General features: G+C 40.9%; 2 protein-coding genes across 2 annotated transcripts in view; one reads left to right on the forward strand and one right to left on the reverse strand.

Moving 5' to 3' along the window:
* Positions 1-105: 105 nt before the first annotated feature.
* Positions 106-2,452, reverse strand: LOC127617138 (transcriptional activator protein Pur-alpha-like). The gene has a single exon (XM_052089046.1). It carries the CDS (start codon positions 1,979-1,981, stop codon positions 1,127-1,129), a length of 855 nt encoding a protein of 284 aa, XP_051945006.1. The 5' UTR covers positions 1,982-2,452; the 3' UTR covers positions 106-1,126.
* A 2,850-nt stretch (positions 2,453-5,302) lies between these two features.
* The window catches only part of LOC127617121 (pro-neuregulin-2, membrane-bound isoform-like), a 126,681-nt gene continuing 115,759 nt past the window's right edge, over positions 5,303-16,224 (forward strand). Inside the window, exon 1 of the mRNA XM_052089024.1 lies at positions 5,303-5,714. Within this exon, the coding sequence (XP_051944984.1) occupies positions 5,303-5,714 (412 nt within the window). The remainder of the gene's footprint in view (positions 5,715-16,224) is intronic.

Raw genomic sequence — 16,224 nt, forward strand, 5'->3', positions numbered from 1 at the left:
CGCCAGCATTTGCGCGACTCACACTAGTGGACAGCTCCTTTTTAGAGTCCCCCCCTCCCTCGCCACCCACCCAACCCGTCCCAACAAAAAAAGAAAAATTCCCACTGAAAACGTGGGTAATTTCATAAGGATCTAAGTACATCTGATTCACAAAATCATATTTTGTATATCTAAGTCAGCACTTCAATGAAACTGTTTGCCCAAATGTCGCGGGCATGGTGCAACAGGATTTGTTTTTAACAGGAACAAACGTCAACCGGGCGTTTTAGCAAGACCACGAGCGCCCCGGATTCACTGCGCGGCTACCGAAGCACATTGCATGACGCGTGCAAATAAACTCATTTGCTTGGTGTATATCGTTAAAAGGTAAACGAGTAAACAACATATCTAGATTTTCCGAACAAAAAGAAAGGGTGACATCCGCTTTTATAGATCGACATAAGTGCATGTTGACAAAAAGACAGCAGCACTGTCTCATCAGCGTACCGTTACTTCCAAGGGCGTAGATTTGGCTTGAACATTATTGGGGGGAGGGGTTATGCAGCGTGAAGCATTTATTTGTTTCCATAAATTGTTGTTTAAATATTGGGCGGGGGGTGGGGGGGGGGTTTGTACTTACTTGTTTTGATTATGGGGGGGTTACCTCCCCCCCATCCCCCGTTATCTACGCCCCTGGTTACTTCTGATGTTCATTTAGAACATTTGGTTCACATGGTTCCTAAATAATGTAGCTAGCTTTTGTGCTGGAAGTCAAAAGTGAGCAGTAGTTATTCATTTATCATTTCTGTTTTTCAATGTGCACCTTTGGAATAGTGTTAGAATAGCTTGGATGTGTCAAACACGTGGGGAAAGAGAAAAACACGCACTCCCGGACCGTCCTGGATACGGTTCATATACATCATGTAATCGATAGCAGCGTCTTACTGTTAAATGGTTGGTAAGTGGGTAACATCCGGCGATGGGTGAAGAGATGCAACTGTTAAAGTCTGTGAGGGTTGTGTGTAGAGCGATCCCTTGGAATTCGATCTCACATTTCGCACTGCAGCAAGGTTTGATTATCATGTCATTCGTTCTATCTCTTGTCAATGTCCTAATCTCCACGGGCACGTCTGTCAATATATATCCATTAATCCTCGTCTCCGTCGTCTCCGTGCAGGCCCTCTGGTAGCATCTCTCGCGCTCTTCTCTCCCTGCTCCTCTCCTGGATCTTTTTCATCTCGTCGGCGTATTTGCAGAACGTCGCGCCGAATTTCGACCACACTTTGCTGGGCACCGTGATGGAGTTGCGGTAGGTGGGCTTCACTTCGCTGACCCGCATGAACACTCCGTACTTGTTGGAGCCCACGTCGAAGAAGAAGCGCTTGTTGTCCACAGTCAATGAGGTGCCCTCCGGCAGCTCCGCGGGGTCCTCGTCCACTCCGAAGTCGTCGATGAGTTTGGCCAACGCATCGCGGAACTCGATGAGTCCTTGAGCTGGAAGAGCGATCGTCTGGCCTTGCGACGTTCCCAATCCGGGCCCCCGATTCACGGTCTGTCGGATCCTCAGAAACCTCCCCCTCTGGTTTTCTTTCAGATCCATGTAGTACTTCCGATTCTCCCGCACCAGGAACTCGCTCTTAAGCGCTCTCCTGGGCTCGTCCTGCACCACGTCAGGGTTGCTGGGGCCCAGCTGGGCGTAGTGCTCGATGAAGTCTCCCAGGTAGTCGCGGAACTCCACGGCCACCGACATGGAGAGAGTAAGGCGGCTCTTGTTTCCCCCGGCCCCGACCTCTGCTATCTTCAGAAAGCGGCCTTTGGGGTTCTGCTTCACATCCAGATAGAAGCGTTTGTTCTGGATGTCAACCCGCTTCGATGCGAGCTCCTCCGTGTCATGCTGGAGCCGCGATGCTGCACCCATCTCACCAGGGTGCGCAGGTCCAGGGCCTGCGCCGGGGCCTGTGGCAAATCCACTGTGCTCACTTCCACTGTCTCTATCCGCCATGATGCAGCCAACCCGCTTACCTTCTCTCTCCGTCTCGCTTAGCCCTGCTGCACCCAGTGACTGCGCTGAGCTACCGCAAAACTATCGCGAGATCTGCACACTGAACGGGAGGCCTTCTGCAGTCCGTGAGATTCTGGAGCACGGGATTGTTGGTGAAAGTCATATCAGCGTTCAAATTGCGCACTAGGGAGCAAACTTTTTCATTGAGTCATTCTGAAGGCTTTTTGCTATTCTGTCTAAATGTTGGATTGTCTTTATCACCAGATGTAGAGTTTAAATCACGTCAATGTCATATTTTTCATGACGCGCGCGTGTGTGTGTGTGTGTGTGTGTGTGTGTGTGTGTGTGTGTGTGTGTGTGTGTGTGTGTGTGTGTGTGAGAGAGAGAGAGAGAGAGAGAGAGAGAGATTTCTAATACTTCTAATCCTCTATCCCACGTTACCATATTGGCAAAGTGCGATATAGGGTGATCCTGGTAAAGCAGTACAGCATATAAAGTAATTTAAAGTTGATTTATGAGTATATTATAAATTTACATAGCCATAATAACGATAACGACAGTGCATTAAATGTATGTGCATATTTAGTAGGCTATATTTATATGAGTTTAGTGCGTGCAGTGCATTTAACTACATTGAAAGGAAAATTTATTATTTCAATTTGTTCTCTTGATCATATTCGAATATTTATATATCATCAACATGAAATAAAAAATAAATGTAGCCTATTTACACTTGTTGGAGAAGTTTTTTATTTGCGCTCATGCGCCTTTAAGTTGTGGACGCGCATGCTCTGTGAAGTTTTTTTATTTTATTTATTTTTTTTTTTTAATCTTTGAGCACATACACTGTTGCGAGCAAAATTGTGATACAAATCCTCAATTGTTTATTTATTCTTATTTAATTTTTTGGGAGGGGATTGTTTTTTTCTGTTCACAAAATGTTTTGCACTATTAGACTATTTTAAACATTACCAATCGTTTATTTAAATAGATATTGTAAAGAGAACTATATACTTGAATTTGTTCATTTAACTCAAACACGGCAAGCATATACAATTTTACAACACATTAGGGACACACAATACATTTCCATGTTTTATTTTTCTTTTCTAAAATAAAGCTTTTATTTGACATTTTATAGCTCGTAATTATAAAAAGGATAAGGAAAATTTCCAAAAGTGTACACCTTTGCCCATATTCAAAATATTAAAAGAAGTATTTAACAAATCTTAAACGAGAGAGCGAGAGAGAGAGAGAGAGAGAGAGAGAGAGATTGATCCTGTTACATAATTAAGATTTAAGTGTGTACTATTAGAATTGGGGGAAAATAAAGAAATATACAAAGATAACAGTGTGACTCAGAAAACGAGCTGCAGTTGAAAACGAATGCATTTTAAGATGACATATATTGAAGAGCTTTTCACAATAACATCATTTCAAAGCAACTTTACAGAAAATCATACTGTAATATCTGTAATGTCTTAAAGTCCCCAGTGAACAGCTTATATAATCAGTCAAGATAAACGGACTTTAATAATAATAATAATAATAATAATAATAATAATAAAGGCATGAAATAACGGGCATATAATTTACATATAAATGTTAGTACATATATCTGTCTATTTGCAGTTCAGCACCATGGACAGCGTCCATAGTAAATACAAGTTGTTGCTTTATAGAAGTTTAAGACTGGAAAAGCACAGCACATCTGTGTCAGAATTGTACTTGGCATATTCGTTTGGCTGCACACTTTGCGTAAATTTTATTTTTGAGATCCTTTCAATGATAGGCCTGTTTTAAAATTGAGGATAAATGTGTCTTCAGTTTACTATAGACAAGTGTTATATAAAATAGACATGTAGTCAATATCGGCCTGTGTCAATTTAAAGCGAGACAAGAGTCCAGAGTAAATATTTCTATTGCAAATTATACACACTCGCTTTTTGACTGCAGATGTCGCCCTACAGCAGCCTAAGGACAGCAACACAATGGCATGTTCATTCTCCAGCGACGCATTTACTGGCAGAGCCAATGATGCAACCTCGTGTTCAACTCAAACCCCACTTCAATCCCTGCCTAAACAATTCTCCACACAGTTGATAAATCATTCTTTTCATTTTGTTTCAGTTGTCATAACGCCGCAATGACCGGTCCCCTCCTCTTATTAAAGACTATATCCCTCGGGCCCCTCTCTCAGCCAAATACCCGCAGGACCTGTTGCCGGGGTAAATATGGCTGATAGGATGATCGGTGGTTTGCTGTGTTGCTGTCTCTTTGGCACCTGGCTGATCGCTTTTTGGGGCAAAATGGTGAATGTGACCTGAATGCGGACTCTTCTTAAATCAAAATAAAGCGAAACGCACTTTTCACCAGGCATCGATTCTATTCAGAGCTTTTTTTCGCAGCGTTAGTCATCGCATTTGCGGTGTGCGGTGGCCTGACTTCTTTTTCTCTAGTTAATGTAACCCTTTGGGAAACGATCTTTATAAACAAAATCTAGTTCATCTCTATTAGCAATTGAAATCGATACGTGTTGCTCAGCTATTACCCGCGTAATAGATTGGAGCTCGTGACATTGGCTGGTTTTGAGGGATTTCTAGTTGACCTACAGTTGGACGATCGCACTGTTGCTCCTATACCATTAGCGAATTTACGCCAGAACTTCCAGCAGACTCCACAGACCAGGCGGCGGAGATCTGCTCGTAAGCTGCCGGTGTGGGCTCGGTGCACGGGCAGCACGAGCAGAGGCACGCGCTTGTTGCATCGCGCTGCTAAACAGCTCCCGCGCGCGTGTTGCGTGTCGTCGCTTTCTGGAGCGCAAATCAGGCGCCAGTTTTTACCGGTAGACCTCAAGACAAGAGGCACCTCGAGGGACAGCATCTCTGTTTTTCATGTGCGCTAAACTCCAATCGTTCCTGTGCATGAGCAGAACCTCTATTTCGCAGGGCGATGACATCGGTAGGATAGAGGAACGTCTATTGCAGCATCTGGTCATATCGTAAAGGCGTCATTTATGAATGCATATGTACTGAGATTCGGGATTGTGTTGAAGGAGAATGCAGCAGCGAGATCAGTGTCACTGACCGGGGCTGTTTCCGGTTCCTAAGTGGCTTGCTGGTGTTTCCCCATCAGCAACTGCATGGGGAAAGCAGCACACACAGATGGCATGGACACTTGCGCAAGGTCTGCCGCTCTGCCCTGCTACCGGAGCCTATTCGCACTCAGTCTCCCACCACCCTCTCATCCGTCCTCGCCCCTCGTCAGCCCCGAGAGCACTGCAGCACCGCCACCGGCCGCTCCTGAGCCACAGCAGACGGCATGAGGAGGCTTGATCCGGTGCATTTCTCCATGCTCTTCATCGGGGTCTCCTTCGCCTGCTACGCCCCGAGTTTGGATTCTCTGCAGGACCAGGCTTACAGATCGGCCGTGGTGATCGAAGGCGAAGTGAGCGCACTGCCCGCAAACGTCTCCGTGGAGCCCTACAGTGTGAATGTCAAAGTGCTGGACGTGTGGCCGGTGAACAGCGGCGGGCTGGAGCGCGAACAGCTCGTCACCGTCGGGGAATTCGGCTCCGAGGCTCCGTGCGTTGTGGTGGAAAAGAACCACAGATATATCTTTTTCATGGACCCTACAGAGGAGCCTTTAGTATTCAAAGCATCGTTTGCTCCTTTGGACACCAGTGAGAAAAATCTCAAAAAAGATGTGGAGAGCATATTGTGTGAAGACTGCGGTAAGTTCATTAACTGGTGTCTTCATTTTTAATTGATAACGCATCCAAACCTTTCATGTTCTGAGACTGTGGTGGAACATATTGCTTTTTTCTCTAGAGCAGAATGGAAAGATATACAGTAGAAAGTAGTGTGCTCAAGCGTAGGTTGTGTATTGGGCGGGCGTCTCTGCAGTATTGTTCTAATTACCGTTATAAACATTTAGTTGTAGACTAGGACACACACACACACACACACACACACACACACACACACACACACACACACACACACACACACACACACACACACACACACACACACACACACTCACTCTCTCTCTCGCTCTCTCTCTCTCTCTCTCTCTCACTCACACACACACACACAAAAGGAGAGAGGCATTGACCACATCATCCTGACATGCATTAAATTACCAATTATTCTGTACTCTTGGGCAAAGGGTTTCAATCAATACAAGCAATGTACATGAATCTTCAGGCTAAGAGTAGCCTGTGTTCATTCGAAGCACATTATTTCAATAATGCAGCATGATGCATGCACGAAACCACGTGATGGGAAACTGGAAATTTGCTGGTTGGTTATGGGATCAGGTGGCAGAGGCAAGGCCCCTAAAGAAAGGGATTCCCGTTCAAATGCAGATAAGCCCTGACTCCATAGAATAGTGGGCTATCCTTCTCTATTATAGTCGGACACACTACAAGGTGAATGTTCTCAGTGCTGTGCTCCGAATGCAATGACTCTAAGACAGTTGACTTGGTAATTAGCTTGTGAAAGAGCAATTTAATAACTTTCTTTGATTGCATGGTATTTTTATTGCATTATATTGGTACTAGCATGTGCTCAGTGCACTTCTGTAGCAAACATTTTCTGTTGACTTGATCTGTTGATTTATACATCAGCTAATCTCAGGTGGTGAAATTTCTTAAGCAACAGTTAGCTAATTCTGGCATGCTGTTATATGACCTCATATTAAATTACTATTTGGGTTTCAATACAACTTAAAAGGATAGATCAAAAATAAAAATTCTCTCAACATTTACTCACCCTCATGCCATCCCAGATGTGTATGACTTTCTTTCATCTGCAGAACACAAATTAAGATTTTTAAGAATATCAAAGCTCTGTAGGTCCATACAATGCAATTGAATGGTAACCAGAACTTTAAAGCTCCAAAAAGGAGATAAAGTCAGCATAAAGGTAATCCATAATACTCCAGTGGATTAATTAATGTCTTCTGAAATGATCCAGATTGGTTTTGGGTGAGAAAAAAGATAATCATACACATCTTAGATGGCATGATTGTAAGTTATGTTCATTTTTACATAACAGCTCTTTTAATTACAGGGTTGTATATGTCATTTTGTCTATAGTTATCCAAAGTTCTGTTTCTGAAAGATGTTCATCATTTAGATCCAGACCTGTTTGCATTTTGCTTTGTGATATAACTTGGATGGAGCATGAGCTGCTCAACAGTGGAGCGAGTAGAGTCTGCATCTAGTTGCACAAGAGAACATCCCCACCCACTGTCATGCAAAGCAACAAGCACTCAGTACTGGATCGCTCTTATTATAATACACACGAACGACATGGAAACTCCTGCTCAAGAACTGGAGATGTTTCTTCTGCATTAGACACTTACCAGATGAAAGCTATTTCAAAAAGATGGTGGAGACAAAATTGGCAAAGGCAAAAAGTGGTAGGAACATGTCTCACCCGTCCCATCCATAAATTACGCTTTTGCAGTTTACATATAACATATTCTGTACTTGTACTCAACAAATACTCAATCCCATGCACATGGATTTTATTTGAATAATCCCATTATCTTGTGTGAACCTTAATGATTGACTCTTTAATTCCTGTGTTTTTTCTTTTCTAATGGCATATTATTTTATTGGTAATAACATTTCCCTAAAATCATGTTAGGGGACTGTTTTTTCCTGTCCTGTACTTTCCAGACAATTCTGGTTGAGTTTTTGGAACAGCAGTTGAATTAACATCAGAATCATTTTCAGGGTCAGGAAAAATCTCTAATATAAATGGTACATATCTAAAATTGGGAATAATTGTACTTTTGCAAACTGTGTGGGATTTGGTGTATGCAAGAAAGATGGAAAGATGATTTTGCTACAACAGCAGCAGCATTATGTGGCAGCTGTGAGCCTGAGAGTTTTTCAGTGGAGTTGTTCAATCCAGCATTAAAGTCCAAAAAAAAGCATTAAAAAAATTCCGATTAACCAATATATAGACTTTGCAAAATTTGACACGATCAATGTAGGTTGCAGAAAATGCTTTTTAAGAGTTTTTAACTTGAGAAACTGGTTCTAGGAATATCAGCAAAAATTAAGCATAAAATCAAGTCATTTCAAGTCAATTTTATTTGTATAGCACCTTTCACAACACACACCGTTTAACAGCAGCTTTACAGAAGATCAGCATTAACAGACGATAAAACTGTAATGTCTATAATGTCTATGAGTCATCGGTGTGTAGTTTGATACAAATATGATTATGAATTGTGTTTAAAAATAAGTAATTACATAATAATTGTTTTTAAAACCCTTGTGAGCAAGCCGAAGGTGACTGTGGCAATGAACACAAAACTCCATAAGATGTTGATTACTGGAGAAAAATAACCTTGAGAGAAACCAGACTCACTGTGGGGGCCAGTTCCCCCCTGACTAACATCATTAATATAATGCCAATATTACTTATGTATAGTGCAAGTCATGGTTTATAATTAGTAAACTAAGTAAGTGTTAAGGGTCAGTGTTTAAACAATGATTTTGTATGAACTGTAAGATTAATGACTAATGTCTTTGAAGTCCATCCTGGATGAACTGCAGAAGTTCACATAGATGCAATTGTCCTTGTTAGTTGGTTGATGAAGGCTTTTAATGGCAATAATTGATAGTTTATGTATTCCATTTCAAGAGTGTAGTCCATCAATAGTCCGAGGTGATGCAGGCAGAGATCAATGAGGTGCATCGCAGTTCAAAATGGCAGTGAGTTTCGGTGGGGCCCATCCTAGTTCCAAGGCTCAGGCAATGGCATATGAAGTATCCTATGTCTTATAGTTGGTGTTGGCATTCATCCTCTCCATCGTAATAGACTGACGTGATGTTTGGCTGGCACCAACTGCATTTAGTCATCATCACACAGCTACACGTAGCAGTGGAGTCCAACGCGAAGCAGGAATGGAGCTGGATCCAGCCAGATCTAGTGACCTCAGAATAGAAGTCCCGAGTCCCAAGGTTGAGACAGGGAAACAAATAAATTAATATAATATAAAGCTTGCAAAAAAACAAAACACTCAACTCAGTACATTTCCTTTCCCTAGATTAACTCTTACCAAATAATGCAATACTCAGAGTGCAATAATATTAAGATATTTTCCTGTAGTAAACAGAACAGTATAGAAAATATCTATTGTCAGGAATTCCTTAGAAAGTGGTATCCAAGCTCCTTAAATTGCCTTACTTTCTGTAATCACCAAACAGTCACTGTGCAGCTATTAATTAGTTTACTAGTTAATGAATGGAAAATGGCTTTTGCTTACCTTGAAAAGTCTGGGAAAAGTAAGAGAGTAAATAAGTCTCAGAGACTGAAAAAAGAAAGAGAGTAAAAAGGAGGTATTGTAGGTCAGTTGGGATATTTTGAGTATTTACAGCATCAACAGGATTCAGTACAGAATGACTGTGCTTATCTTAGCCCTCACCAAACGCTAATTTAAACCTTTACACTAATCCTGACATGACTAAACCCTATTGTGCCTCAAATGTTTACCCTAATTCAAATGTCACTAATCCCTCATGTACCTTAAGGATTGATCCCAAAATGTGTTACTAAACTGTGACTGTTACTAACCCCTAATATTCGTCAAATGTATACCATTGAGCCTTGACCCAAAACCTAACACTAATTCACTTCAAAGCTTTACCTCAATCCTGTCTCTAAACTCCTGTGTACCTCAAACCTTTACCCTAATCTTAACCCCAATCAAACCCTAATGCACTTCAAATCTGTACCCCGATCCTAACTTTCTCTAAACGTTAAACAGCTACCTTAAACATTTTTCAGACATATAACACTATATCAAGCCTAACCTGATTCCTAAAATATGCCTTTGGTAAAAGGAAAATGATCAGTCTAAAAACCTGCCAGAACCCCAAAGAGTGCTTCTTTTCAGTGTGCTACTGAAGTGTTTGTTGTTTGACACAAAAGTAAAATGAGAGCAGTCTTTATCCATAGAGACTGGTACACTCAGATATAGAAACAGACAGACTACAGAGAGAGACAGGCATTGGGATAGATGGAATATGAGTGAAGAGCCAACCGAATTGGGCTGTACTCAATGTGAATGATCACAGTGACCATACCTTAAACTCTGCTGCAGAAAGTGAAAGAGAGAGGGACAGACATACAGAGAGAAAGACAGACTGTGGTAGTTTGAATGTGCTTGTGAGAGAAAACAGGATTGAGAAAGAGTGTGCGTGTGTCAGTGCTGAAGAGCAAAAAAGAGAGAGATCTGGATCTAGTATGAATTATGCAGGCTGCGGTCTAGAGTGCAGAGTTTTAGCTGACCATGTTGCTTTTCTCTCATTTTCCTCTGATTTATATTTCACAGAAACTTTGTCATGTTCTCTTTCAAACAGAGCAGAAAGACGAGGAACATTCGAGCTCTCAAAGGCACACAAACGAATCAACACATTGAACAACATTGTTGTGCATTGTTTTAAATTTACATCGCAAATAGCAGTAGCCCATTTATACTCGCAATACTGCATTTTCCCCTGCTCTGCAAGGAGTCTTTTAAACATTCATTGACAAGCCCTAAGCCATAAAGACATGCAGAACATCAGAGAAAGTGTTACAGAAATAGCTCCACCTCCTGGTTAGATTATGGTGATGCAGACAAATATCCTGCAAGACAAAACACTGGAGACCAGTCTAACTGGATAAATACAATATAGTTGAAACTCATGCCTATAATTCTATTTTTCATTTGATTTTATACTTTGTATGTGCAGAAGAATTTTTTTCTATCTAGAGAGACAGAAATCAAATCAACGGATCTGTCAGGACTTCAGTCCACCATGAATGAAAATAAAAGTTATCTATCTATCTATCTATCTATCTATCTATCTATCTATCTATCTATCTATCTATCTATCTATCTATCTGTCTATCTATCTATCTGTCTGTCTGTCTGTCTGTCTGTCTGTCTGTCTGTCTGTCTATATATATATATATATATATATATATATATATATATATATATATATATATAGCCAGCACGCTATTGATATATCAAATCAATGGGAAAATTGAAGGGGGAGATATTTTAGAAAGAGAGAAAGGGAACAATAGAGCAATGCTGTTGTGAAAAAACTAGGGAAATTGGGGATGGGAGAAGGTTAGCAAATGAGAGTTGTGAAAAGAGAGAAAGATAAACCAAAGTCTTTCTAGCAAGTCGGTGCCAGTGCAGCTACTATATACTTGAATGGAGAAACATTGAATTAACACCGAAATAACTTATATGCATGAGCGTTCTCGAGATGATTAACAGGCAGGGACGGATTACCGACCGGGCCAATGGGGCTAGTGCCCAGGGGACCTTGACTACCAGGGGGCTCTTGACTGCCCAGGGGTGCCCTGGGCTTTAAGGCTGCGTGATCTAGTTTGGTGACCCCCCCCCCTTGAAAACCCTTTTTTGAAGCTTTTGAAAAAGCTTTTTGGTTGGGTGTTCCATTTTCTCCCATTCAGTTTAATAGAAGTGGCCCATCTCTGCTAAATAGTCTCTGGCTAAATGCAACGATGGGGGAGGTGGCTCGCACACGACTCACCATACTGAAGAGAGAGAGAGAGAGAGAGAGAGAGAGAGAGAGAGAGAGAGAGGGGTAATGGGGGATAGTAAAAGAGAATAGCTTTCCCATTTCTGCTCTGCATGTGTGCATCTCATTAACTATATGTGCTCATCTCCTCTCTCTCTCTCCATGACATTCCTCTGCCTCACTATCTCTCACTCACCCCATCATTCACTCTATACTCAGCTCCCCACAGATGTGTCAGGATTCAGGAATGTCTAATTGAAATGAACTGGTAGAAATACATTGACTCAGGTAAGCAGGTCGACTCAGACAAGCTCATTTCTAAAACCAACACCCTAACAGCCATTAGCTGCTGAACCTGCAGTTTATACAATCAAGTCACACAGACTATTATTCCATTAACATAATCAACAACTGTACAGAATTACAATCTTTGTGAATGCTAGGCCATTGTACAGAGTGTTAGCATTTTACCTACTGAAAGGAATAGTTTGAAATATACACTGACTGCCAAAAGTTTGGAATAATGTACAGATTTAGCTATTTAGGAAGGAAATTGGTACATTAATTCACCAAAGTGGCATTCAACTGATCACAAAGTAGAGTCAGGACATTACTGATGTAAAAAACAGCACCATCACTATTTGAAAAAAGTCATTTTGATCAAATCTAGACAGACCCCATTTCCAGCAGCCATCATTCCAAAACCTTATCCTTGAATAATCATGCTAAATTGATCATTTGGTACTAGAAAATCACTTTTTGAGTTACCACAGTATCCCTAGACTGGCATGTTTTAAGGTCAATATTAAGTCAAGTCAAGTCAATTTTATTTGTATAGCGCCTTTCACAACACACATCGTTTCAAAGCACACACATCGTTTCAAAGCACACACATCATTTCAAAGCACACACATCGTTTCAAAGCACACACATCATTTCAAAGCACACACATCGTTTCAAAAATGGTAAAAAAGAAACAGTTTTCTCTAGAAACTCGTCAGTCAATCATTGTTTTGAGGAATGAAAGCTATACAATGCTTGAAATTGCCAAAAAACTGAAGATTTCATAAAAAGGTGTAACTACAGTCTTCAAAGACAAAGCACAACTGACTTTAACAAGAACAGAAAGAGATGTGGAAGATCAGATGTACAACTAAACAAGAGGATAAGTTCATCAGAGTCTCTAGTTTGAGAAATAGACGCCTCACATGTCCTCAGCTGACAGCTTCATTGAATTCCGAAGAAGTGACGTGACACCCCCCCTACATCACTTGTGAGCTTTCAAGTGGCATTCCCTTCTGCAGCAGTGCCCTTTGAGTTTACATCATATAAACTATAAAATATTTTTTTCTCCAGGCCATTACTTGATATTAATTTTACATGTGAATGAAATATTGAATAAAATACCATTATTGAAAATCTAGAAAATATTGAGTGAATGAAATACTTCTCCGGGAACCAGCACCTTATTGTGGTGGAGAGGTTTGTGTGCCCTTATGATCCTGAGGGCTGAGTTGTCAGGAGCCAGGTGCTCCTGGTAGGGTCTCCCAAGGCAAAGTGGTCTCAGGTTAGGGGGCCAGACTTAGAATGGTTCACAAAGACTCCATGGAAAAAACGGCAAGAGGAGGAGTTACCCTGCCCGGCTAGGTGGGGAGATTACATCTCCACACTGGCCTGGGAAGGCCTCGGGGTTCCCAAGTTTGGGGCCCCCTGCTGGAGCTGCTGCCCCTGCAACCCGACTTCGGATATGCGGTTGAAGATGGATGGATGGATGGATGTGAATGACATAATGTGTTGCTTTCTACTCACAAAATGTCCGATCGGCCCGATGATTTGACCGTATGTTTGACAGTTTGTGTAGAGTAAATAATTATAAATCACCAGGTAAGAGTTGGTTTTATTGCCTGTGTGCATTGTAAAGTCTTTAAATACACCAATTTTGTGTTAATGAGGTGAGTAGTTATTAATTATATTGATTTCTTTTTCAGCACGGAATGTCAAAAGTATGCCAAGATATGTTTATGTATTATTATTTAAGTGACTCTAGTGCAAGCATACAGTAATTTCCTCATTTATTTTCTGCCGACAACATGAATAATAAATCATATGTAACTAAACATGTTCACATACTTTGAACTCATTTTTAATGCTACAATAATTTAATAAATGCTTTAGAATCCAGAAATGACATTGCTTTTGATTATTTATGAAACATAGTTAACATTTTGGCAGTGTACTCACAGAACGACGCTGACACATCAACACAGGTCAGATAAAATGTCCACTCTATGTATTGTGTTGTAAATAATCAACAGATTAATACTCGACTGCTACCGCATTTACGACATCAGATGGCACACCTGCAGTGTAGACAGCTTTATTTATTATAATGGGAGCGGTAGAGTCCTTTTCAGTGATAGAAATGTAATACGTCTTTTATAGAATACTGCCATTAACTGAAGGAGCTGTCTGATTCAGCCAAAGCAAGTTTGCCTTTTAGTTTTTAGTAGACTAATCACTTTCAGAAAAATACCATGGCCATTTTTGGACATGTAGGCTACCCATTCAAAACCATGGTGAGAGGTCAGAGCTCTATAAAAAAAAAAAAAAAAAAAGGACAATGTGCTGTTCCCAGGGTAATATCATGGTACTGAATGATTATATTCATATTTTATGATACTGTCATAGTATTCCAAGATACTTCAGTAGTACAATGGTTTTACTATTACACATGTTTAAAACATGGGATTATCACAAAATATGAAGCTTTTTGTTAAGAATATAAAAGATTAGGCTATTATTTGTCAAAAAGGAAATAATGGAAAAAATATGTACAAGAAAACAAGAAAAATGCTTAAATACTCAAAAAGCAAAGAAAAGGTTAAGTTTATATAAGTGCTACTCTTTAAAATAAAATAAAAAATCAGTGCCTTTTTTATCCTTTTGCCCTTGTCCCTGTTGAGGTCTGTGCACAGTACTGACTCGAGCGTAAATAAGTATAGAAGATGATGTGGAACAGGGTTTGGGTGAGTGTCTCTAAATCTAGTGTAAGATGTTACTGTTTGCTTTGCAGATACTTGCTATGTCAACTTTGGCATTTACATTTTTTTTAAATTAGCAGCTGGATTTCCTCTCTGGGCTCCATTGGGACTCTGCCTGTTAAGCCGGTATAGATCCCATGTGTAAAGCACACACAGTCTCCATAGTTTCTGCCAAATATTGCAGGTACAGTTATTGTTACTAGTGTGAATTCAAACAGCATATGGGTCTGTTTACACATGGTGTGTTGTAGTGTTCAGAAACAGCTAGATGCAGCACAGTGGAATTGAACAAAGCACCATTTTTCAAAGTGCATTTTTACAATAAATTTAAAGATGTGGCATCGTGGCGCCAGATGCTGGAAAAACAGCAATACATGTTACAATGGTCATCTATCGTCAAGACCATAATCTTTATCTCAAAACATTTGATCTTTTCCAGTATTAATAAATCTGTGGTGAGAAATCAAGATTGTCTAAATAGAAAGAATGAATTGCTTTAAATTGGCAAATGATCATACACAATCAAGTGTTTTCACGGCACTGAGATAGAGACAGCTCTGACATTTTCTAAAGTGTTGGACTAGAAATAGAAAGAGAGCGTGGAAACAGAGTGTTGGTTTTTGTAGCACTAATGAATGAGGTGTGTATGTGTTTTAAACTCACAGGAGGGCTCTTCAGTGAAATAGTATATGCTGCCAGTGATATTGAGAAGAGAATTCATATTCGCTCTGCCCTTGAGATGTGACAGGGAACATGGAAAGAGCAGAAAGCAGCACTGTGGAGTGATGTTCAGGTCAAATGTCACCGTTTCACTCATTGTTCCTTGCGAGTGCAGAGCTGCAGTGCTAGCATCTGCTCTGGAGAACGGTTTAGCTGCTCCTTTAATAGTTTAATTGTGTAATTATTACGTCTCTTTCTCCCTCTGTTTCTCTCTCACAGGAGTGGTTACCATGGTGACAGCTGCGCGCTGCAGATATCACACTGATCTCAGACTTAAATAGAGGTGTTTCTCTTTTACAGACACATACGAATATGAAAGTCACAGTCGCATAATAATAATAATCGTAATAATAAATGTCTCACACTATGTGAGGGCACAACCCAGAGATGGGGACTTGTGTTAGAGACTCAAACTCGAGCCGCATTTGAGACGCATTTTAATAGACTTATGACTCGACTCAAAACAAAGGACTCTTGAATGTTGATGTCAGTTAGTATTGATGCTGACTACCACCCTTGGAGTCGCGAGTTCGAATCCAGGGTGTGCTGAGTGACTCCAGCCAGGTCTCCTAAGCAACCAAATTGGCCCGGTTGTTAGGGAGGGTAGATTCACATGGGGTAACCTCCTCGTGATCACTCTAATGTGTGGTTCTTGCTCTCGGTGGGACGTGTGGTGAGTTGTGCATGGATGCCGCAGAGAATAGCGTGAAGCCTCCACACGCGCTATGTCTCAGCCGTGATGCACTCAACAAACCACGTGATAAGATGTGCGGATTGATGGTCTCAGACGCGGAGACAACTGAGATTCGAGGTGAGTCACTAGGCCACTGCGAGGACTTAGAGTGCATTGGGAATTGGGCATTTCAAATTGGGAGAGTAGGGGCTCAAAAAACTAATGACTGGAGTCTTTTAACCTT

The sequence above is a fragment of the Xyrauchen texanus genome, chromosome 23 (genome assembly GCF_025860055.1).
Source record: "Xyrauchen texanus isolate HMW12.3.18 chromosome 23, RBS_HiC_50CHRs, whole genome shotgun sequence".
Classification (NCBI taxonomy): Eukaryota; Metazoa; Chordata; class Actinopteri; order Cypriniformes; family Catostomidae; genus Xyrauchen; species Xyrauchen texanus.